The sequence below is a fragment of the Anomaloglossus baeobatrachus genome, chromosome 9, assembly GCF_048569485.1.
Source record: "Anomaloglossus baeobatrachus isolate aAnoBae1 chromosome 9, aAnoBae1.hap1, whole genome shotgun sequence".
Taxonomy (NCBI): domain Eukaryota; kingdom Metazoa; phylum Chordata; class Amphibia; order Anura; family Aromobatidae; genus Anomaloglossus; species Anomaloglossus baeobatrachus.
Window position 1 is genome coordinate 213,404,733 of NC_134361.1, and position 24,601 is coordinate 213,429,333.

A 24,601-nucleotide genomic window follows, 5' to 3' on the forward strand; every position below is an offset into this window, starting at 1 on the left:
AAATCCAGGATCCCCCTCTTCACCCAAAATACAGGATCCCCCCCTTCACCCAAAATCCAGGATCCCCGGCCTTCACCCAAATGCCAAGATCCCCCCCCTCACCAAAAATCCAGGATCCCCCCTCTTCATCCAAAATCCAGGATTCCCCCCTTCACCCGAAATCCAGGATCCCCCCCTCACCCAAAATCCAGAATCCCCCCCCCCCCTTCACCCACAATCCAGGATCCCCCCCTCTTCACCCAAAATCCAGGATCCCCCCCTTCACCCAAAATCCAGGATCCCCCCCTTCACCCAACTGCCAAGATCCCCCCTCACCAAAAATCCAGGATCCCCCCTCGTCACCCAAAATCCAGGATCCCCCCCCTTCACCCAAAATCCAGGATCCCCCCTTCACCTAAAATCCAGGTCCCCCACCCTTCACCAAAAATGCAGGATCCCCCTCTTCACCCAAAATGCAGGATCCCTACCTTCACCCAAAATCCAGGATCACTCTTTCCACCCAAATTCCAAGATCTCCCACCTTCACCCAAATTCCAAGATCCCCCCCTCACCAAAAATCCAGGATCCCCCCTCTTCACCCAAAATCCAGGATCCCTACCTTCACCCAAAATCCAGGATCACTCTTTCTACCCAAAATCCAGGTTCCCCCCCTCACCCAAAATCCAGGATCCCCCCTTCACCTAAAATCCAGGATCCCCCCCTTCACCCAAAATGCAAGATCCCCCTCTTCACCCAAAATGCAGGATCCCTACCTTCAACCAAAATCCAGGATTACTCTTTCCACCCAAAATCCAGGATCCCCATTCACCTAAAATCCAGGATCCCCCCCTTCACCCAAAATCCAGGATTCCCCCCTTCATCCAAAATCCAGGATCCCCCCCTTCACCCGAAATCCAGGATCCCCCTCTTCACCCAAAATCCAGGATCCCCCCCTCACCCAAAATCAAGGATCCCCGCCCTTCACCCAAAATCCAGAATCCCCCCTCTTCACCCACAATCCAGAATCCCCCTCTTCACCCAAAATCCAGGATCCCCCCCTTAACCCAAAATACAGGATACCCCCCTTCACCCAAATTCCAAGATCTCCCACCTTCACCCAAATTCCAAGACCCCCCCCTAACCAAAAATCCAGGATCCCCCCTCTTCACCCAAAATCCAGGATCCCTACCTTCACCCAAAATCCAGGATCACTCTTTCTACCCAAAATCCAGGATCACCCCCCCTCACCCAAAATCCAGGATCACCCCCCCCTCACCCAAAATCCAGGATCCCCCCTCACCCAAAATCGAGGATCCCCCCCCTTCATCCAAAATCCAGGATCCCTACCTTCACCCAAAATCCAGGATCACTCTTTCTACCCAAAATCCAGGTTCCCCGGCCTTCACCCAAAAATCCAGGATCCCCCCTCTTCACCCAAAATCCAGGATCCCCCCTCTTCACCCAAAATCCAGGATCCCCCCTCTTCACCCAAAATCCAGGATCCCCCCCTTCACCCAAAATCCAGGATTCCCCCCTTCATCCAAAATCCAGGATCCCCCCTTCACCCGAAATCCAAGATCCCCCCCCTTCACCCAAAATCCAGGATCCCCCTCTTCACCCAAAATCCAGGATCCCTCCCTTCACCCGAAATCCAGGATCCCCCCCTTCACCCAAAATCCAGGATCCCCCTCTTCACTCAAAATCCAGGATCCCCCTCTTCACTCAAAATCCAGGATCCCCCTCTTCACCCAAATTCCAGGATCCCCCCTCACCTAAAATCAAGGATCCCCGCCCTTCACCCAAAATCCAGAATCCCCCCTCTTCACCCACAATCCAGAATCCTGACTTCACCCAAAATCCAGGATCCCCCCCTTCACCCAAAATACAGGATACCCCCTTTCACCCAAATTCCAAGATCTCCCACCACCCAAATTCCAAGATCCCCCCCCCTCACCAAAAATCCAGGATCCCCCCTCTTCACCCAAAATCCAGGATCCCTACCTTCACCCAAAATCCAGGATCACCCCCTTCACCCAAAATCCAGGATCACCCCCTTCACCCAAAATACAGGATACCCCCTTTCACCCAAATTCCAAGATCTCCCACCACCCAAATTCCAAGATCCCCCCCCCTCACCAAAAATCCAGGATCCCCCCTCTTCACCCAAAATCCAGGATCCCTACCTTCACCCAAAATCCAGGATCACTCTTTCTACCCAAAATCCAGGATCCCCCCCCTCACCCAAAATCCAGGATTCCCCCCTTCACCCAAAATCCAGGATCCCCCTCTTCACCCAAAATCCAGGATCCCCCCCTCACCGAAAATCCAGGATTCCCCGTCCTGCACCCAAAATCCAGGATCCCCCCTCTTCACCCAAAATCCAGGATCCCCCCCTTCACCCAAAATCCAGGATCCCCGGCCTTCACCCAAATGCCAAGATCCCCCCCCCTCACCAAAAATCCAGGATCCCCCCTCTTCATCCAAAATCCAGGATTCCCCCCTTCACCCGAAATCCAGGATCCCCCCCTCACCCAAAATCCAGAATCCCCCCCCCCTTCACCCACAATCCAGGATCCCCCCCTCTTCACCCAAAATCCAGGATCCCCCCCTTCACCCAAAATCCAGGATCCCCCCCCTTCACCCACCTGCCAAGATCCCCCCTCACCAAAAATCCAGGATCCCCACTCTTCACGCAAAATCCAGGATCCCCCCCTTCACCCAAAATCCAGGATCCCCCCTTCACCTAAAATCCAGGTCCCCCACCCTTCACCAAAAATGCAGGATGCCCCTCTTCACCCAAAATGCAGGATCACTCTTTCCACCCAAATTCCAAGATCCCCCCCTCACCAAAAATCCAGGATCCCCCCTCTTCACCCAAAATCCAGGATCCCTACCTTCACCCAAAATCCAGGATCACTCTTTCTACCCAAAATCCAGGATCCCCCCTTCACCTAAAATCCAGGATCCCCCCCTTCACCCAAAATGCAAGATCCCCCTCTTCACCCAAAATGCAGGATCCCCCCCTTCACCCGAAATCCAGGATCCCCCCCTCACCCAAAATCCAGAATCCCCCCCCCCCCTTCACCCACAATCCAGGATCCCCCCCTCTTCACCCAAAATCCAGGATTCCCCCCTTCACCCGAAATCCAGGATCCCCCCCTCACCCAAAATCCAGAATCCCCCCCCCCTTCACCCACAATCCAGGATCCCCCCCTCTTCACCCAAAATCCAGGATCCCCCCCTTCACCCAAAATCCAGGATCCCCCCCTTCACCCAACTGCCAAGATCCCCCCTCACCAAAAATCCAGGATCCCCCCTCGTCACCCAAAATCCAGGATCCCCCCCCTTCACCCAAAATCCAGGATCCCCCCCTTCACCTAAAATCCAGGTCCCCCACCCTTCACCAAAAATGCAGGATCCCCCTCTTCACCCAAAATGCAGGATCCCTACCTTCACCCAAAATCCAGGATCACTCTTTCCACCCAAATTCCAAGATCTCCCACCTTCACCCAAATTCCAAGATCCCCCCCTCACCAAAAATCCAGGATCCCCCCTCTTCACCCAAAATCCAGAATCCCCCCTCTTCACCCACAATCCAGAATCCCCCTCTTCACCCAAAATCCAGGATCCCCCCCTTAACCCAAAATACAGGATACCCCCCTTCACCCAAATTCCAAGATCTCCCACCTTCACCCAAATTCCAAGACCCCCCCTAACCAAAAATCCAGGATCCCCCCTCTTCACCCAAAATCCAGGATCCCTACCTTCACCCAAAATCCAGGATCACTCTTTCTACCCAAAATCCAGGATCACCCCCCCTCACCCAAAATCCAGGATCACCCCCCCTCACCCAAAATCCAGGATCCCCCCCTCACCCAAAATCGAGGATCCCCCCCCTTCATCCAAAATCCAGGATCCCTACCTTCACCCAAAATCCAGGATCACTCTTTCTACCCAAAATCCAGGATCCCCCCCCCCCTCACCCAAAATCCAGGATTCCCTCCTTCACCCAAAATCCAGGATCCCCCTCTTCACCCAAAATCCAGGATCCCCCCCTTCACCCAAAATCCAGGATCCCCGGCCTTCACCCAAATGCCAAGATCCCCCCCCTCACCAAAAATCCAGGATCCCCCCTCTTCATCCAAAATCCAGGATTCCCCCCTTCACCCGAAATCCAGGATCCCCCCCCTCACCAAAAATCCAGGATCCCCCCTCTTCACCCAAAATCCAGGATCCCCCCCCTTCACCCAAAATCCAGGATCCCCCCCTCACCTAAAATCCAGGTCCCCCACCCTTCACCCAAAATGCAGGATCCCTACCTTCACCCAAAATCCAGGATCACTCTTTCCACCCAAATTCCAAGATCCCCCACCTTCACCCAAATTCCAAGATCCCCCCCTCACCAAAAATCCAGGATCCCCCCTCTTCACCCAAAATCCAGGATCTTTACCTTCACCCAAAATCCAGGATCACTCTTTCTACCCAAAATCCAGGTTCCCCCCCTCACCCAAAATCCAGGATCCCCCCTTCACCTAAAATCCAGGATCCCCCCTTCACCCAAAATGCAAGATCCCCCTCTTCACCCAAAATGCAGGATCCCTACCTTCAACCAAAATCCAGGATTACTCTTTCCACCCAAAATCCAGGATCCCCATTCACCTAAAATCCAGGATCCCCCCCTTCACCCAAAATCCAGGATCCCCCCCTTCATCCAAAATCCAGGATCCCCCCCCTTCACCCGAAATCCAGGATCCCCCTCTTCACCCAAAATCCAGGATCCCCCTCTTCACCCAAAATCCAGGATCCCCCCCTCACCCAAAATCAAGGATCCCCGCCCTTCACCCAAAATCCAGAATCCCCCCTCTTCACCCACAATCCAGAATCCCCCTCTTCACCCAAAATCCAGGATCCCCCCCTTAACCCAAAATACAGGATACCCCCCTTCACCCAAATTCCAAGATCTCCCACCTTCACCCAAATTCCAAGACCCCCCCCCTAACCAAAAATCCAGGATCCCCCCTCTTCACCCAAAATCCAGGATCCCTACCTTCACCCAAAATCCAGGATCACTCTTTCTACCCAAAATCCAGGATCACCCCCCCCTCACCCAAAATCCAGGATCACCCCCCCTCACCCAAAATCCAGGATCCCCCCTCACCCAAAATCGAGGATCCCCCCCCTTCATCCAAAATCCAGGATCCCTACCTTCACCCAAAATCCAGGATCACTCTTTCTACCCAAAATCCAGGTTCCCCGGCCTTCACCCAAAAATCCAGGATCCCCCCTCTTCACCCAAAATCCAGGATCCCCCCTCTTCACCCAAAATCCAGGATCCCCCCTCTTCACCCAAAATCCAGGATCCCCCCCTTCACCCAAAATCCAGGATTCCCCCCTTCATCCAAAATCCAGGATCCCCCCTTCACCCGAAATCCAAGATCCCCCCCCTTCACCCAAAATCCAGGATCCCCCTCTTCACCCAAAATCCAGGATCCCTCCCTTCACCCGAAATCCAGGATCCCCCCCTTCACCCAAAATCCAGGATCCCCCTCTTCACTCAAAATCCAGGATCCCCCTCTTCACTCAAAATCCAGGATCCCCCTCTTCACCCAAATTCCAGGATCCCCCCTCACCCAAAATCAAGGATCCCCGCCCTTCACCCAAAATCCAGAATCCCCCCTCTTCACCCACAATCCAGAATCCTGACTTCACCCAAAATCCAGGATCCCCCCCTTCACCCAAAATACAGGATACCCCCTTTCACCCAAATTCCAAGATCTCCCACCACCCAAATTCCAAGATCCCCCCCCTCACCAAAAATCCAGGATCCCCCCTCTTCACCCAAAATCCAGGATCCCTACCTTCACCCAAAATCCAGGATCACCCCCTTCACCCAAAATCCAGGATCACCCCCTTCACCCAAAATACAGGATACCCCCTTTCACCCAAATTCCAAGATCTCCCACCACCCAAATTCCAAGATCCCCCCCCTCACCAAAAATCCAGGATCCCCCCTCTTCACCCAAAATCCAGGATCCCTACCTTCACCCAAAATCCAAGATCACTCTTTCTACCCAAAATCCAGGATCCCCCCCCTCACCCAAAATCCAGGATTCCCCCCTTCACCCAAAATCCAGGATCCCCCTCTTCACCCAAAATCCAGGATCCCCCCCTCACCGAAAATCCAGGATTCCCCGTCCTGCACCCAAAAGCCAGGATCCCCCCTCTTCACCCAAAATCCAGGATCCCCCCTTCACCCAAAATCCAGGATCCCCGGCCTTCACCCAAATGCCAAGATCCCCCCCCTCACCAAAAATCCAGGATCCCCCCTCTTCATCCAAAATCCAGGATTCCCCCCTTCACCCGAAATCCAGGATCCCCCCCTCACCCAAAATCCAGAATTCCCCCCCCCTTCACCCACAATCCAGGATCCCCCCCTCTTCACCCAAAATCCAGGATCCCCCCCTTCACCCAAAATCCAGGATCCCCCTCCTTCACCCAACTGCCAAGATCCCCCCTCACCAAAAATCCAGGATCCCCACTCTTCACGCAAAATCCAGGATCCCCCCCTTCACCCAAAATCCAGGATCCCCCCTTCACCTAAAATCCAGGTCCCCCACCCTTCACCAAAAATGCAGGATGCCCCTCTTCACCCAAAATGCAGGATCCCTACCTTCACCCAAAATCCAGGATCACTCTTTCCACCCAAATTCCAAGATCCCCCCTCACCAAAAATCCAGGATCCCCCCTCTTCACCCAAAATCCAGGATCCCTACCTTCACCCAAAATGCAGGATCCCTACCTTCAACCAAAATCCAGGATTACTCTTTCCACCCAAAATCCAGGATCCCCATTCACCTAAAATCCAGGATCCCCCCTTCACCCAAAATCCAGGATTCCCCCCTTCATCCAAAATCCAGGATCCCCCCCTTCACCCGAAATCCAGGATCCCCCCTCACCCAAAATCAAGGATCCCCGCCCTTCACCCAAAATCCAGAATCCCCCCTCTTCACCCACAATCCAGAATCCCCCTCTTCACCTAAAATCCAGGATCCCCCCCTTAACCCAAAATACAGGATACCCCCCTTCACCCAAATTCCAAGATCTCCCACCTTCACCCAAATTCCAAGACCCCCCTAACCAAAAATCCAGGATCCCCCCTCTTCACCCAAAATCCAGGATCCCTACCTTCACCCAAAATCCAGGATCACTCTTTCTACCCAAAATCCAGGATCACCCCCCCTCACCCAAAATCCAGGATCACCCCCCCTCACCCAAAATCCAGGATCCCCCCCTCACCCAAAATCAAGGATCCCCCCCCTTCATCCAAAATCCAGGATCCCTACCTTCACCCAAAATCCAGGATCACTCTTTCTACCCAAAATCCAGGATTCCCCCCTTCACCCAAAATCCAGGATCCCCCCCTTCACCCAAAATCCAGGATCCCCGGCCTTCACCCAAATGCCAAGATCCCCCCCCTCACCAAAAATCCAGGATCCCCACTCTTCATCCAAAATCCAGGATTCCCCCCTTCACCCGAAATCCAGGATCCCCCCCTCACCCAAAATCCAGAATCCCCCCCCCCTTCACCCACAATCCAGGATCCCCCCCTCTTCACCCAAAATCCAGGATCCCCCCCTTCACCCAAAATCCAGGATCCCCCCCTTCACCCAACTGCCAAGATCCCCCCTCACCAAAAATCCAGGATCCCCCCTCTTCACCCAAAATCCAGGATCCCCCCCCTTCACCCAAAATCCAGGATCCCCCCTTCACCTAAAATCCAGGTCCCCCACCCTTCACCCAAAATGCAGGATCCCTACCTTCACCCAAAATCCAGGATCACTCTTTCCACCCAAATTCCAAGATACCCCACCTTCACCCAAATTCCAAGATCCCCCCCTCACCAAAAATCCAGGATCCCCCCTCTTCACCCAAAATCCAGGATCTTTACCTTCACCCAAAATCCAGGATCACTCTTTCTACCCAAAATCCAGGTTCCCCCCCTCACCCAAAATCCAGGATCCCCCCTTCACCTAAAATCCAGGATCCCCCCCTTCACCCAAAATGCAAGATCCCCCTCTTCACCCAAAATGCAGTATCGCTACCTTCAACCAAAATCCAGGATTACTCTTTCCACCCAAAATCCAGGATCCCCATTCACCTAAAATCCAGGTTCCCCCCCTTCACCCAAAATCCAGGATCCCCCTCTTCACCCAAAATCCAGGATCCCCCCCTCACCCAAAATCAAGGATCCCCGCCCTTCACCCAAAATCCAGAATCCCCCCTCTTCACCCACAATCCAGAATCCCCCTCTTCACCCAAAATCCAGGATCCCCCCCTTAACCCAAAATACAGGATACCCCCCTTCACCCAAATTCCAAGATCTCCCACCTTCACCCAAATTCCAAGACCCCCCCCTAACCAAAAATCCAGGATCCCCCCTCTTCACCCAAAATCCAGGATCCCTACCTTCACCCAAAATCCAGGATCACTCTTTCTACCCAAAATCCAGGATCACCCCCCCTCACCCAAAATCCAGGATCTCCCCCCCCTCACCCAAAATCCAGGATCCCCCCTCACCCAAAATCGAGGATCCCCCCCCTTCATCCAAAATCCAGGATCCCTACCTTCACCCAAAATCCAGGATCACTCTTTCTACCCAAAATCCAGGTTCCCCGGCCTTCACCCAAAATCCAGGATCCCCCCTTCACCCAAAATCCAGGATTCCCCCCTTCATCCAAAATCCAGGATCCCCCCTTCACCCGAAATCCAAGATCCCCCCCCTTCACCCAAAATCCAGGATCCCCCTCTTCACCCAAAATCCAGGATCCCTCCCTTCACCCGAAATCCAGGATCCCCCCCTTCACCCAAAATCCAGGATCCCCCTCTTCACTCAAAATCCAGGATCCCCCTCTTCACTCAAAATCCAGGATCCCCCTCTTCACCCAAATTCCAGGATCCCCCCTCACCTAAAATCAAGGATCCCCGCCCTTCACCCAAAATCCAGAATCCCCCCTCTTCACCCACAATCCAGAATCCTGACTTCACCCAAAATCCAGGATCCCCCCCTTCACCCAAAATACAGGATACCCCCTTTCACCCAAATTCCAAGATCTCCCACCACCCAAATTCCAAGATCCCCCCCCCTCACCAAAAATCCAGGATCCCCCTCTTCACCCAAAATCCAGGATCCCTACCTTCACCCAAAATCCAGGATCACCCCCTTCACCCAAAATCCAGGATCACCCCCTTCACCCAAAATACAGGATACCCCTTTCACCCAAATTCCAAGATCTCCCACCACCCAAATTCCAAGATCCCCCCCCTCACCAAAAATCCAGGATCCCCCCTCTTCACCCAAAATCCAGGATCCCTACCTTCACCCAAAATCCAGGATCACTCTTTCTACCCAAAATCCAGGATCCCCCCCCTCACCCAAAATCCAGGATTCCCCCCTTCACCCAAAATCCAGGATCCCCCTCTTCACCCAAAATCCAGGATCCCCCCCTCACCGAAAATCCAGGATTCCCCGTCCTGCACCCAAAATCCAGGATCCCCCCTCTTCACCCAAAATCCAGGATCCCCCCCTTCACCCAAAATCCAGGATCCCCGGCCTTCACCCAAATGCCAAGATCCCCCCCCCTCACCAAAAATCCAGGATCCCCCCTCTTCATCCAAAATCCAGGATTCCCCCCCTTCACCCGAAATCCAGGATCCCCCCCTCACCCAAAATCCAGAATCCCCCCCCCCTTCACCCACAATCCAGGATCCCCCCCTCTTCACCCAAAATCCAGGATCCCCCCCTTCACCCAAAATCCAGGATCCCCCCCCTTCACCCAACTGCCAAGATCCCCCCTCACCAAAAATCCAGGATCCCCACTCTTCACGCAAAATCCAGGATCCCCCCTTCACCCAAAATCCAGGATCCCCCCTTCACCTAAAATCCAGGTCCCCCACCCTTCACCAAAAATGCAGGATGCCCCTCTTCACCCAAAATGCAGGATCACTCTTTCCACCCAAATTCCAAGATCCCCCCCTCACCAAAAATCCAGGATCCCCCCTCTTCACCCAAAATCCAGGATCCCTACCTTCACCCAAAATCCAGGATCACTCTTTCTACCCAAAATCCAGGATCCCCCCTTCACCTAAAATCCAGGATCCCCCCCTTCACCCAAATGCAAGATCCCCCTCTTCACCCAAAATGCAGGATCCCCCCCTTCACCCGAAATCCAGGATCCCCCCCTCACCCAAAATCAAGGATCCCCGCCCTTCACCCAAAATCCAGAATCCCCCCTCTTCACCCACAATCCAGAATCCCCCTCTTCACCCAAAATCCAGGATCCCCCCCTTAACCCAAAATACAGGATACCCCCCTTCACCCAAATTCCAAGATCTCCCACCTTCACCCAAATTCCAAGACCCCCCCTAACCAAAAATCCAGGATCCCCCTCTTCACCCAAATCCAGGATCCCTACCTTCACCCAAAATCCAGGATCACTCTTTCTACCCAAAATCCAGGATCACCCCCCTCACCCAAAATCCAGGATCACCCCCCCTCACCCAAAATCCAGGATCCCCCCCTCACCCAAAATCGAGGATCCCCCCCCCTTCATCCAAAATCCAGGATCCCTACCTTCACCCAAAATCCAGGATCACTCTTTCTACCCAAAATCCAGGATCCCCCCCCCCCTCACCCAAAATCCAGGATTCCCTCCTTCACCCAAAATCCAGGATCCCCCTCTTCACCCAAAATACAGGATCCCCCCCTTCACCCAAAATCCAGGATCCCCGGCCTTCACCCAAATGCCAAGATCCCCCCCCTCACCAAAAATCCAGGATCCCCCCTCTTCATCCAAAATCCAGGATTCCCCCCTTCACCCGAAATCCAGGATCCCCCCCTCACCCAAAATCCAGAATCCCCCCCCCCCCTTCACCCACAATCCAGGATCCCCCCCTCTTCACCCAAAATCCAGGATCCCCCCCTTCACCCAAAATCAGGATCCCCCCCTTCACCCAACTGCCAAGATCCCCCCTCACCAAAAATCCAGGATCCCCCCTCGTCACCCAAAATCCAGGATCCCCCCCCTTCACCCCAAAATCCAGGATCCCCCCTTCACCTAAAATCCAGGTCCCCCACCCTTCACCAAAAATGCAGGATCCCCCTCTTCACCCAAAATGCAGGATCCCTACCTTCACCCAAAATCCAGGATCACTCTTTCCACCCAAATTCCAAGATCTCCCACCTTCAACCAAATTCCAAGATCCCCCCCTCACCAAAAATCCAGGATCCCCCCTCTTCACCCAAAATCCAGGATCCCTACCTTCACCCAAAATCCAGGATCACTCTTTCTACCCAAAATCCAGGTTCCCCCCCTCACCCAAAATCCAGGATCCCCCCTTCACCTAAAATCCAGGATCCCCCCCTTCACCCAAAATGCAAGATCCCCCTCTTCACCCAAAATGCAGGATCCCTACCTTCAACCAAAATCCAGGATTACTCTTTCCACCCAAAATCCAGGATCCCCATTCACCTAAAATCCAGGATCCCCCCCTTCACCCAAAATCCAGGATTCCCCCCTTCATCCAAAATCCAGGATCCCCCCCTTCACCCGAAATCCAGGATCCCCCTCTTCACCCAAAATCCAGGATCCCCCTCTTCACCCAAAATCCAGGATCCCCCCCTCACCCAAAATCAAGGATCCCCCGCCCTTCACCCAAAATCCAGAATCCCCCCTCTTCACCCACAATCCAGAATCCCCCTCTTCACCCAAAATCCAGGATCCCCCCTTAACCCAAAATACAGGATACCCCCCTTCACCCAAATTCCAAGATCTCCCACCTTCACCCAAATTCCAAGACCCCCCCCTAACCAAAAATCCAGGATCCCCCCTCTTCACCCAAAATCCAGGATCCCTACCTTCACCCAAAATCCAGGATCACTCTTTCTACCCAAAATCCAGGATCACCCCCCCTCACCCAAAATCCAGGATCACCCCCCCTCACCCAAAATCCAGGATCCCCCCTCACCCAAAATCGAGGATCCCCCCCCTTCATCCAAAATCCAGGATCCCTACCTTCACCCAAAATCCAGGATCACTCTTTCTACCCAAAATCCAGGTTCCCCGGCCTTCACCCAAAAATCCAGGATCCCCCCTCTTCACCCAAAATCCAGATCCCCCCTCTTCACCCAAAATCCAGGATCCCCCCTCTTCACCCAAAATCCAGGATCCCCCCCTTCACCCAAAATCCAGGATTCCCCCCTTCATCCAAAATCCAGGATCCCCCCTTCACCCGAAATCCAAGATCCCCCCCTTCACCCAAAATCCAGGATCCCCCTCTTCACCCAAAATCCAGGATCCCTCCCTTCACCCGAAATCCAGGATCCCCCCCCTTCACCCAAAATCCAGGATCCCCCTCTTCACTCAAAATCCAGGATCCCCCTCTTCACTCAAAATCCAGGATCCCCCTCTTCACCCAAATTCCAGGATCCCCCCTCACCTAAAATCAAGGATCCCCGCCCTTCACCCAAAATCCAGAATCCCCCCTCTTCACCCACAATCCAGAATCCTGACTTCACCCAAAATCCAGGATCCCCCCCTTCACCCAAAATACAGGATACCCCCTTTCACCCAAATTCCAAGATCTCCCACCACCCAAATTCCAAGATCCCCCCCCCTCACCAAAAATCCAGGATCCCCCCTCTTCACCCAAAATCCAGGATCCCTACCTTCACCCAAAATCCAGGATCACCCCCTTCACCCAAAATCCAGGATCACCCCCTTCACCCAAAATACAGGATACCCCCTTTCACCCAAATTCCAAGATCTCCCACCACCCAAATTCCAAGATCCCCCCCCCTCACCAAAAATCCAGGATCCCCCCTCTTCACCCAAAATCCAGGATCCCTACCTTCACCCAAAATCCAGGATCACTCTTTCTACCCAAAATCCAGGATCCCCCCCCTCACCCAAAATCCAGGATTCCCCCCTTCACCCAAAATCCAGGATCCCCCTCTTCACCCAAAATCCAGGATCCCCCCCTCACCGAAAATCCAGGATTCCCGTCCTGCACCCAAAATCCAGGATCCCCCCTCTTCACCCAAAATCCAGGATCCCCCCCTTCACCCAAAATCCAGGATCCCCGGCCTTCACCCAAATGCCAAGATCCCCCCCCTCACCAAAAATCCAGGATCCCCCCTCTTCATCCAAAATCCAGGATTCCCCCCTTCACCCGAAATCCAGGATCCCCCCCTCACCCAAAATCCAGAATCCCCCCCCCCTTCACCCACAATCCAGGATCCCCCCCTCTTCACCCAAAATCCAGGATCCCCCCCTTCACCCAAAATCCAGGATCCCCCCCCTTCACCCAACTGCCAAGATCCCCCCTCACCAAAAATCCAGGATCCCCACTCTTCACGCAAAATCCAGGATCCCCCCTTCACCCAAAATCCAGGATCCCCCCTTCACCTAAAATCCAGGTCCCCCACCCTTCACCAAAAATGCAGGATACCCCTCTTCACCCAAAATGCAGGATCACTCTTTCCACCCAAATTCCAAGATCCCCCCCTCACCAAAAATCCAGGATCCCCCCTCTTCACCCAAAATCCAGGATCCCTACCTTCACCCAAAATCCAGGATCACTCTTTCTACCCAAAATCCAGGATCCCCCCTTCACCTAAAATCCAGGATCCCCCCTTCACCCAAAATGCAAGATCCCCCTCTTCACCCAAAATGCAGGATCCCCCCTTCACCCGAAATCCAGGATCCCCCCCTCACCCAAATCCAGAATCCCCCCCCCCCTTCACCCACCAATCCAGGATCCCCCCCTCTTCACCCAAAATCCAGGATTCCCCCCTTCACCCGAAATCCAGGATCCCCCCCTCACCCAAAATCCAGAATCCCCCCCCCCCCCCTTCACCCACAATCCAGGATCCCCCCCTCTTCACCCAAAATCCAGGATCCCCCCCTTCACCCAAAATCCAGGATCCCCCCCTTCACCCAACTGCCAAGATCCCCCCTCACCAAAAATCCAGGATCCCCCCTCGTCACCCAAAATCCAGGATCCCCCCCTTTCACCCAAAATCCAGGATCCCCCCTTCACCTAAAATCCAGGTCCCCCACCCTTCACCAAAAATGCAGGATCCCCCTCTTCACCCAAAATGCAGGATCCCTACCTTCACCCAAAATCCAGGATCACTCTTTCCACCCAAATTCCAAGATCTCCCACCTTCACCCAAATTCCAAGATCCCCCCCTCACCAAAAATCCAGGATCCCCCCTCTTCACCCAAAATCCAGAATCCCCCCTCTTCACCCACAATCCAGAATCCCCCTCTTCACCCAAAATCCAGGATCCCCCCCTTAACCCAAAATACAGGATACCCCCCTTCACCCAAATTCCAAGATCTCCCACCTTCACCCAAATTCCAAGACCCCCCCTAACCAAAAATCCAGGATCCCCCCTCTTCACCCAAAATCCAGGATCCCTACCTTCACCCAAAATCCAGGATCACTCTTTCTACCCAAAATCCAGGATCACCCCCCCTCACCCAAAATCCAGGATCACCCCCCCTCACCCAAAATCCAGGATCCCCCCCTCACCCAAAATCGAGGATCCCCCCCCTTCATCCAAAATCCAGGATCCCTACCTTCACCCAAAATCCAGGATCACTCTTTCTACCCAAAATCCAGGATCCCCCCCCCCTCACCCAAAATCCAGGATTCCCTCCTTCACCCAAAATCCAGGATCCCCCTCTTCACCCAAAATCCAGGATCCCCCCCTTCACCCAAAATCCAGGATCCCCGGCCTTCACCCAAATGCCAAGATCCCCCCCCTCACCAAAAATCCAGGATCCCCCCTCTTCATCCAAAATCCAGGATTCCCCCCTTCACCCGAAATCCAGGATCCCCCCCTCACCCAAAATCCAGAATCCCCCCCCCCCTTCACCCACAATCCAGGATCCCCCCCTCTTCACCCAAAATCCAGGATCCCCCCCTTCACCCAAAATCCAGGATCCCCCCCTTCACCCAACTGCCAAGATCCCCCCTCACCAAAAATCCAGGATCCCCCCTCGTCACCCAAAATCCAGGATCCCCCCCCTTCACCCAAAATCCAGGATCCCCCCTTCACCTAAAATCCAGGTCCCCCACCCTTCACCAAAAATGCAGGATCCCCCTCTTCACCCAAAATGCAGGATCCCTACCTTCACCCAAAATCCAGGATCACTCTTTCCACCCAAATTCCAAGATCTCCCACCTTCACCCAAATTCCAAGATCCCCCCCTCACCAAAAATCCAGGATCCCCCCTCTTCACCCAAAATCCAGGATCCCTACCTTCACCCAAAATCCAGGATCACTCTTTCTACCCAAAATCCAGGTTCCCCCCCTCACCCAAAATCCAGGATCCCCCCTTCACCTAAAATCCAGGATCCCCCCCTTCACCCAAAATGCAAGATCCCCCTCTTCACCCAAAATGCAGGATCCCTACCTTCAACCAAAATCCAGGATTACTCTTTCCACCCAAAATCCAGGATCCCCATTCACCTAAAATCCAGGATCCCCCCCTTCACCCAAAATCCAGGATTCCCCCCTTCATCCAAAATCCAGGATCCCCCCCTTCACCCGAAATCCAGGATCCCCCTCTTCACCCAAAATCCAGGATCCCCCTCTTCACCCAAAATCCAGGATCCCCCCCTCACCCAAAATCAAGGATCCCCGCCCTTCACCCAAAATCCAGAATCCCCCCTCTTCACCCACAATCCAGAATCCCCCTCTTCACCCAAAATCCAGGATCCCCCCCTTAACCCAAAATACAGGATACCCCCCTTCACCCAAATTCCAAGATCTCCCACCTTCACCCAAATTCCAAGACCCCCCCTAACCAAAAATCCAGGATCCCCCCTCTTCACCCAAAATCCAGGATCCCTACCTTCACCCAAAATCCAGGATCACTCTTTCTACCCAAAATCCAGGATCACCCCCCCTCACCCAAAATCCAGGATCACCCCCCCTCACCCAAAATCCAGGATCCCCCCCTTCACCCAAAATCGAGGATCCCCCCCCTTCACCCAAAATCGAGGATCCCCCTCTTCACCTAAAATCCAGGTCCCCCACCCTTCACCCAAAATGCAGGATCCCCCCTCTTCACCCAAAATCTTGGATTTCCCCTTCACCTAAAATCCAGAATCTCCCCTTCACCCAAAATCCAGGATTACTCTTTCCACCCAAAATCCAGGATCCCCATTCACCTAAAATCCAGGATCCCCCCCCTTCACCCAAAATCGAGGATACCCCCTCTTCACCTAAAATCCAGGTCCCCCACCCTTCAGATCATAGTATCAGATCCCTGTCTGCGCCCTCGGTGGGAAAATACCGCCTTGCTCATTAATTTAAAGGGTGGCACTTATAGCAATCAATCTTGGGCTTTGTGGAATTACAGACACATTTTTTTTGCTGCGTGTTGTGGTTACGAAGCGGAATTTGTGAGGACGGGTGATGCTTTCTGGAGGGGGACACAGCTGTCACACCCCCTCTAAATTTACTAGGGTCACACATTGCTAGACCAAACCTAGGCTACGATAAGACGCCTTCTGGCTGAGACGTGGAGCTGATGGAGTAAAGACTTATTCTTAGGGCTCGCTCACATGGGCGCGTCCTATCTGATGTTTTATCGGGTGGCACTCAGACCAGTGTTATACTTAGGCACAGTGCACATCTGCGAATTTTTTTCTCTTGCCAATTCAGCAGGAAAAAACAATCACAACAGTTGTGAGAGCCTCCACATATCAGATCACCTGCACCCATACAAGTCTATGGGCGTGTGTAAAACATCGGACTGCACTGTGCGTGTCATCACTCCAATATGTGCAGAAACAAACAATGGAGACGGTGGAGAAATTAATCTCTCCATCTTCTACTCACCTGTGATCTGATTCTCACATGCAAGAGAACTGGATCATAATAAAATGACGCTCAGTCCGGCTCGCTGCTGATATTGAGCCAAATATCATTAGCATATCACATGCGATGGTCTCACATGAGAGAATATTCGCCAGTGTGACCCCGGCCTTACTCTTGAAATATTGCTAGAAACATCAGAAGTGGTGACACTGCTATTATGCTGTTGGTGTACTTCATTTAAAGACGACCTGTCAATTGTCATAAATATGTAATAACTAGCTGTAGTACCTGATGTTGCCTAGGATAGTAACTAAGTGTCTCTCTCCCTCTCTCCCACTCTCTGTCTGTCTGTCTGTCTCTGTCTGTCTGCCTCTTTCCCTGTGTGTCTGTGTCTGTCTCTGTCTGTCTGCCTCTTACCCTGTCTGTGTCTGTCTTGCTCTTTCCCTGTCTGTTTTTTTCCCTATCTGCCTCTTTCCGTCTGCCTCTGTCTATCTCTTTTCTTGTCTGCCTCTGTCTGTCTTTGTCTATCTCTTTCCCTGTCTGCCTCTGTCTGCCTCTTTCCCTGTATGTCTGTGTCCGTCTCTGTCTGTTTCTTTCCCTGCCTGTCTGTGCCTGTCTCTGTATGTGTGCCTCTTACCCTGTCTGTCTCTGTCTGTCTTGCTCTTTCCCTGTCTGTCTCTTTCCATATCTGCCTCTTTCCCTATCTGCCTCTGTCTATCTCTTTCCCTGTCTGCCTCTGTCTGTCTCTGTCTGCGTCTTTCCCTGTGTGTCTGTGTCTGTCTGCCTCTTACCCTGTCTGTGTCTGTCTTGCTCTTTCCCTGTCTGTCTCTTTCCCTATCTGCCTCTTTCCCTATCTGCCTCTGTCTATCTCTTTCCTTGTCTACCTCTGTCTGTCTATCTCTTTCCCTGTCCGCCTCTGTCTGTCTCTTTCCCTGTTTGTCTCTGTTTGTTTCTTTCCCCGTCTGTCTCTGTCTGTTTCTTTCCCCGTCTGTCTCTGTCTGCCTCTTTCCCTGTCTGCCTCTGTCTGTCTCTTTCCCTGTTTGTCTCTGTCTGCTTCTTCCCCTGTCTGTCTCTGTCTGTCTGCCTCTTTTCCTGTCTGCCTCTGTCTGTCTGCCTCTTTCCCTGTTTGTCGCTGTCTGTCTCTGTCTCTTTCCCTGTCCGCCTCTGTCTGTTTCTCTCTCTGTCTCTGTATGATTGTCTCTGTCTGTCTTTCTGTCTATCAATTTCCCTGTCTGCTACGCTCCCTGTCGGTCTGTCTCTCTCTGTCTGTGTGTGTCTCATGAATCACAGCTCCTATTAATGACCTGTAGTTCCAAACTCCATTGACTTTAATGTAAGCAGGATTTTTGGCGAATAACTGTAAAGCGTGGGGTTACATTTTTTACTGAAAACATAGTCTATGACGTTCCCTGAGTCAAATTCGGTGTCTGTGCTAAATTTTGTGATTGTAAATGCGACGGTGCGGATTTCTTTATACACACATACATATATATACTCAGCTTTATACATTAGATTTGTATCTGGTGAAAATGCTGCTTTTCTCCTGATTCTAACGTTGTTGTTCTTTTTTTCCTGCTCTTCTCCATTCATGAGTTATGGCCCCATCTTTTCTGTATAGAAATCTAGTCTTGTTAGTCAAAGGGGCGTGGTCCTCCGCTCCTTTCTGTGGGTGTGATCTTCCTGGCTGACAAAACTAGATTTAAATACAAGGAGAAGAAGGCCATTTCTCAGGAATGGAGAGGCACAGGAAGAAAAGAAAAACTGTGCCAGATTCAGGAGAATAGTGGCATTCATGGCAGGTAAAAAAATTACTAATTTATGGCAAGTGACAATTCCCCTTTAAATGTTTCCGTCGTGTTTCCTTAAAAAGGTATTTTTATGGTAGAGCAGACATTGAGATCGGTTACTTTCTGCTAGTAAAGCCGTCCTTTGGAAACCCCTTTTAAACAGATTCGGCGATTATATATACAGTATGTTATATGTCATTTGTCCATTTTTTGAACAGTGTGAATGATTACAGTATATGTCCTTTGTGTATGACGGAGCTGACATTTATTTTTCCTCCAACAGATCACATTGTTGAGATGAGGTGAAGACACGTTACTACACGGCCACGCTACTTTAAGATGACACGAACCGACCCTCCTGACATACTCTTGTCTACGGTTTATCAAGACGTAAAGGTGACGCTGAACCCAAATTCTCCCATCCCCTGCTCCACTGCACAATGTGACAGCTCCATGTCTAGCCACAGAGACGTCAGTCAACCACCGTTCAATAAGAGGCACTGCCGCAGCTTTGACTTCCTCGAAACCTTAGACGACCAGGTTACCAACACACCAGTCATGGAGAACCCTCATCGAGGAGGTCACAGGCGTGCCGGAACCCCAGAACCATCATCCCAGCCTGTGGTGAGGAGGTCCACCAGGACTGAGACTCAATATACATCTCAAGGGATGGACACTGCCAAGGAATCAAAAGAACAACGCAGCAGGCGACCGAGGTCAAAGAGTGCGCCTCGGGTCAAAACCACCTTCACGTCTGTTCCCATACAGATGTCTTCTTCACAGTCTCCCCCTCCTACTTCAAGAAGAGGTAGAGAGGTCACTAGGGCTTCTCGAGAGACTCAGAAAGCAGTGGCTTCCCCGAAAAGAGAGGTCACCTATGCACCTACAAAGGTACTAATGAACGAGGTGCACCCTATAAAATTGCAGCCACAGCGCAACAGTGCCAGTCGTATCTCCCCATTGTGTGTCAGCAACAATTGCATGGAGGACCCTCATAGTGGGAAACCTATTGCCAGTCCTCACGTGCGCTGTCGGGTAGACATAAAGCCTGACGATGCAGTAATTCAGCATGCTGCCCACACCTCCTCCAAACCGTGCCAGAATTGGGGTGATACACATTGCTCACGGCAGCCGGGCACCCCAAGGAGTTTAGCCGTGCCAAATGCAAGACTTATGTCCGTGTCTCGTACGCCAACACCCAGTGACTCCTACAGTGTTGACCCAAGGATGACTCATTTTGCTTGTACCCCAGCGGGAGAGATGTATGCGCCAGATGTGCGAGGTATTGCTTACCAAAGTGTTGCTTCACCAAGGGACTTCACGCAATACACCACTAGGGACTGCGGGCAGTATATCAGCCCAACCATGCCCACTGCATTCTACTACGCTGATGATGAGGCCAACTTCAGCCAAACCATACCAATCAAGAGTAGGGGCTACTATCCCCGTCCATATCCCGATCCTGGTGTTCCTGCTCACACATATTATGCTGATGAGAACCCACCTAGGACTTATTACATTGAGGACCCTAGATCTTATCCTATTCAGGAGGCCCCAATAAGGACGTTTTATGGTGAAGATCCCCGTTATTACCCCCCTCGAAGTGCCCCTACCAAAAGCCTTTATGCGGATGACCCAAGATCTTACCCAGTTCAGAGTACTTCATCCAAGCTCTACTTCACTGAAGACATTGCAAAGTATTCCGAAAGAGAGGCTTTATCCCGGACGTACCCCTATCCGAGGAACACCCAGCCCTTGCAGTTCAGTGAGTGGTACTTTCCAGATCAGAGCCCCATACCTTACCAAACTATACAGATGCCCACTTTTCCCACGCACACGACTGGGAGGGAGGCCATGCTTTCTTCCTGGCATGCGTCCTATAGCATGAACCAGCAGAGACTTGGGACTGACTCCAGAAATTATTCCCGATCTTGGGATAACATATTAAACACAAGCGGGCGCAAGGAGGACCCGTTATCACGAGGGCGCAGCTATGAAAACCTGTTGTGCCGCGAGCGACGTGCCTTATCTCCGGATGACAGACGCCAACCTGTCGTTGTTAATCTTTCTTGTTCTCCCAAGCGATATGCCGCCCTCTCGCTCTCGGAGAATTCAATTGTAGAGAAGGTGCACACGGATGGGGGCAGCGGGAGGTACACAATGGGACGTTCATGGTTTGTCACCCCAGAAATCACCATAACAGACAATGATTTACGAGCGAATGGAGTGGGAAGGAGTGAGCGGCGTTCGGCCAGCTGGGATGTGATCGATTCTGGGGTCTCACCACCCGCTTACCCAGCACATGCCTCCTATCCTACCAAAGAAAAGTTGCCAAGTCGGTCCTCAAGGCACCGTAGCTTGGAACAGCTTGATGAACTAATTGCCGATCTGGTTATAGATTATAAGCCGCCGTCCAGTCGTCGGCCCAGTGAGGCTGATGCCCTTGCTGATCAATTGAGGAAGTTAATTAAGGAAGACATGATAGGGATACCAAGGAAATCGGAGGCATATGGGCAGATGGCACACTTATTACAAAACCGACCTCTCAAGGAACAGCCAACTCCTACATTCCCCGAATTTCAAAGAGGTCAAAGGAGGGGGCCGTTCCCTGAGGTGCCAGTGACTAGTCCCCATAAACCCTTAGAGGACTGTTCCCCAGACCTGAGCGCTGATGAAGATGACCTACTGACCTGTTCTAATGCCAAGTGCAGACGCACAGAGACAATGTTCAATGCATGCCTGTACTTCAAGTCCTGCCATAGCTGCTACACGTACTACTGTTCCCGTAATTGCCGACGGGAAGACTGGGACATACACAAGGAGAGCTGCATCTACGGCAGGATGGGCAGCGTCTGTCGCCATGTGCTTAAATTTTGCAGAGAGAACACTGAGGTGCACAAAGCCTTCTCTAGAATCGCCAAGGTGGGTTATTTGTCCCGCGGGAGAGGGGTGCTCTTCTTGGGTTTCCCTAACCCAGGTTCTGCTGATAATTTCCTGCAGCTCGGTCTGGAGGGCCTGCTCATGTCTCCCACCTATTTGTCTCTGAGGGAGCTCGAGAGTTACTCGGACAACCTTGGAGAACACGCCAAGGAGCTTCAGATAGCGGGCAACCAGTACGACCCCGAGGAATGTTTCCTGTTGAATGTAACCGTGGCGGTGGGACAAAGCGGGCCTGATAGACTCTCCGCCAGAGCCCACCATGTCCCCACCGTCCGCAAGTATGCCAAAATAGCCTTAGCCTCTTCTAGTCCGGAGAGGAAGATCACAAAAAAGGAAAAAGACATGGAGACCCTTATTCTTACCCCGCCACCGGGCACTGCCGACTTGGATAAGGATGGAGAAGAAGGGAGAAAGGCCAGAGAAGTTTGCTTCATACATATCCAGAGGGAACTACGGATCAGGGGGGTCTTCCTTCGACATGAGTACCCTAAGATCTACCAGCAACTCTGCGAGTTTGTGGAGAACAATAAGAGGTTCACCCCCACCACAATTTACCCCATTGATCGGAGGACTGGCAAACAGTTCATGTGCATGATTATGGCAGCTTCAGAGCCCAGGACTCTTGACTGGGTGGCCAGTCCTAACCTCTTGGATGATATCATGTGACAACAAACCCAAGACTAAAAAAAAACAAAACAACAAAAACCCAAAAAACACCATGTTTTGTAGTCTACGTATTCTTTTGTATCAGAAGTCATCCCACGATACAGCCTTTCGGGCAAGAGACGGATACGCGGAGGCCTGGCGCTGCACTCAATGGGTTGGCAAAGGGAAGCCTATCTCCAAGAGTAGGCGCGATCAACCTACGTCTCTCCAGCTGTTGTGAAAGCACAACTCCCTGGCTGTCGGGGAATGGTGGGAGTTGTGGTCTCATAACAGCTGAAGAGCCACAGGTGGCAGAGCAGTGCCCAAGAGCAGGCGTGCAATATGATCAATGCAGTGTAACGGGAGCGGAGGAATCTCTTACGTACCAAAGGGCGGTATTCTGGAGGAGCGGTGGCTTTTTCTATAGAATTACTATATAGTTTATTTTATAGTAAGACGATAGCGTAGATTGCTATTTATTATATATATATATTGGCTGTTTCCACCCTGATGCCTGGTGCTGATACGAAAGCAATGAGTTACTTTTTACGACTTAATCACGCAGGATTGCGGGTTCCGGTAAACGACATTTCTATCAGTACGAAACGGCACACCGACGCTGCTTGCCCACTAAGTCACTCATCATTGCCACGGGCACCGACGCCATTACATAAATTCTAAATGTCATATTTGTCACTATGGTGGAGCTTCACTTTAAAGGTAGGTTGGTTTTAGGACCGTGTGTAACCAAGTAATGGGGGTCAATATCCCCCCTGGGTTTTACTATTGCCATAAAGTCACTTATAGGGGTTGTCTAGTATAAGAAAAAACATGGCTGCTTCCTAAAACATGACGCCACAGGCTGGGAGACCGTGATAAGTACTATATGCCCCAATACTAAAACCCTAAAAGTATTGCAGTATATAGTAAAAGCGTAATACATAACAACAAAAGTTATTAAAAAATAAAGAAAAAAGAAAAAAAAATAATACAGGCTTTTCCTTATTAAAAACTATTCTATATAAGTCTGATCTACAAAAATGTAAAATGACAGAATCTGTAAACGCTGTAAATAAAAAAAAATTAAATCAACAAAATTTCCTTTATTGATCTGCACCTAAAAATGCAATAGAAAAAAAAAAAAAAAAAAAAAACAGATTAAACATTGTATGTACGCATAATTGTGCCAATAAAAACTACAGCCTGGCACGCAACAAACAAAAAACATATGAAAAAAAATTACGGATCTTAGAGAATTGTTTATTTTATTTTTTTTTCAAAATTTCGGAATTTTTTAAAATAGTAAAAAAAATACACAATTGATCTTATTGCAAGTTTATTTTTACCGCACACTGAGCGTCATAAAACCAAAACGCAAAAAAAACAATGACAGAATTGTGGGGGGTTTTTTGTCACCACTGTCACCGCCCTACTTGTATTTTTTTATTTACAGTTTTACAATACATTAAGGCTATGTGCGCTGGTTGTTTTTTTTGTGCGCTTTTCTGCACATAAAAAAGCACGTTTTGGAAGGAAAAAGCAGTAGAAAAATGCTTCTTTCCATGCTTTTTTCATGCTTTTTTCATGCTTTTTTAAATCTTCTTTTCATTATTCTTTTCATGTTTTTTTCCCCATGCTTCTTTTCATGCTTCTTTTCATGTTTCTTGCCATGCTATTCTCATTCTTTTTTCATGCTTTTTATGCTTCTTTTCATGCTTCTTTTTATATGCTTTTTTCATGGTTTCTTCATGTTTCTTTTCATGCTTTTTTATGCTTCTTTTCATGCTTTTTCATGCTTTTTTTTTTACATGCTTTTTTTACATGCTTTTTCATGCTTCTTTTCATGTTTCTCTTCATGCTTTTTTCATGCTTCTTTTTATGCTTCTTCTCATGCTTTTTTATGCTTCTTTTCATGGTTTTTTTACATGCTTTTTTACATGCTTTTTCATGCTTCTTTTCATGTTTCTCTTCATGCTTCTTTTTATGCTTCTTCTCATGCTTTTTCATGCTTCTTTTCATGCTTTTTTACATGCTTCTTTTCATGCTTTTTTCTTGCTTCTTTTTATGCTTTTTTCATCCTTAGTTAGCTATTGAGGTAGAGAAAATGTAGGGGAAAAAAAGCAGAAAGAACAATTTTTTTCTGCAACAAAATCTGCAAGAAAAAAAAAAAGCAACGTGTGCACAGCACTTTAGGATTCTCATAGACTTTGCTGGGGACGCGTTTTTCCTTGCAGTATTGATTATATTCTGCAAGGAAAAAAAGCATGAAAAAAGCAACGTGTGCACATAGCCTTACGGTTAAAATAAATGGTGTTGTTATAAAGGGGGCTTTACACGCAACGACATATCTAACGAT

The 24,601-nt window shown here is 50.8% G+C and overlaps 1 protein-coding gene across 2 annotated transcripts in view; it reads left to right on the top strand.

Annotated features, from left to right (window-relative positions):
- Positions 1 to 24,051, top strand: part of AJM1 (apical junction component 1 homolog) — a 44,152-nt gene extending 20,101 nt beyond the window's left edge. For both annotated transcript variants that reach the window (XM_075324414.1, XM_075324413.1), the window contains exon 2: positions 18,944 to 24,051. In XM_075324414.1, coding sequence (XP_075180529.1) covers positions 19,000 to 22,266 — 3,267 coding nt within the window. In that variant the 5' untranslated portion in view covers positions 18,944 to 18,999 and the 3' untranslated portion in view covers positions 22,267 to 24,051. The remainder of the gene's footprint in view (positions 1 to 18,943) is intronic.
- The last annotated feature ends 550 nt before the right edge of the window (positions 24,052 to 24,601 follow it).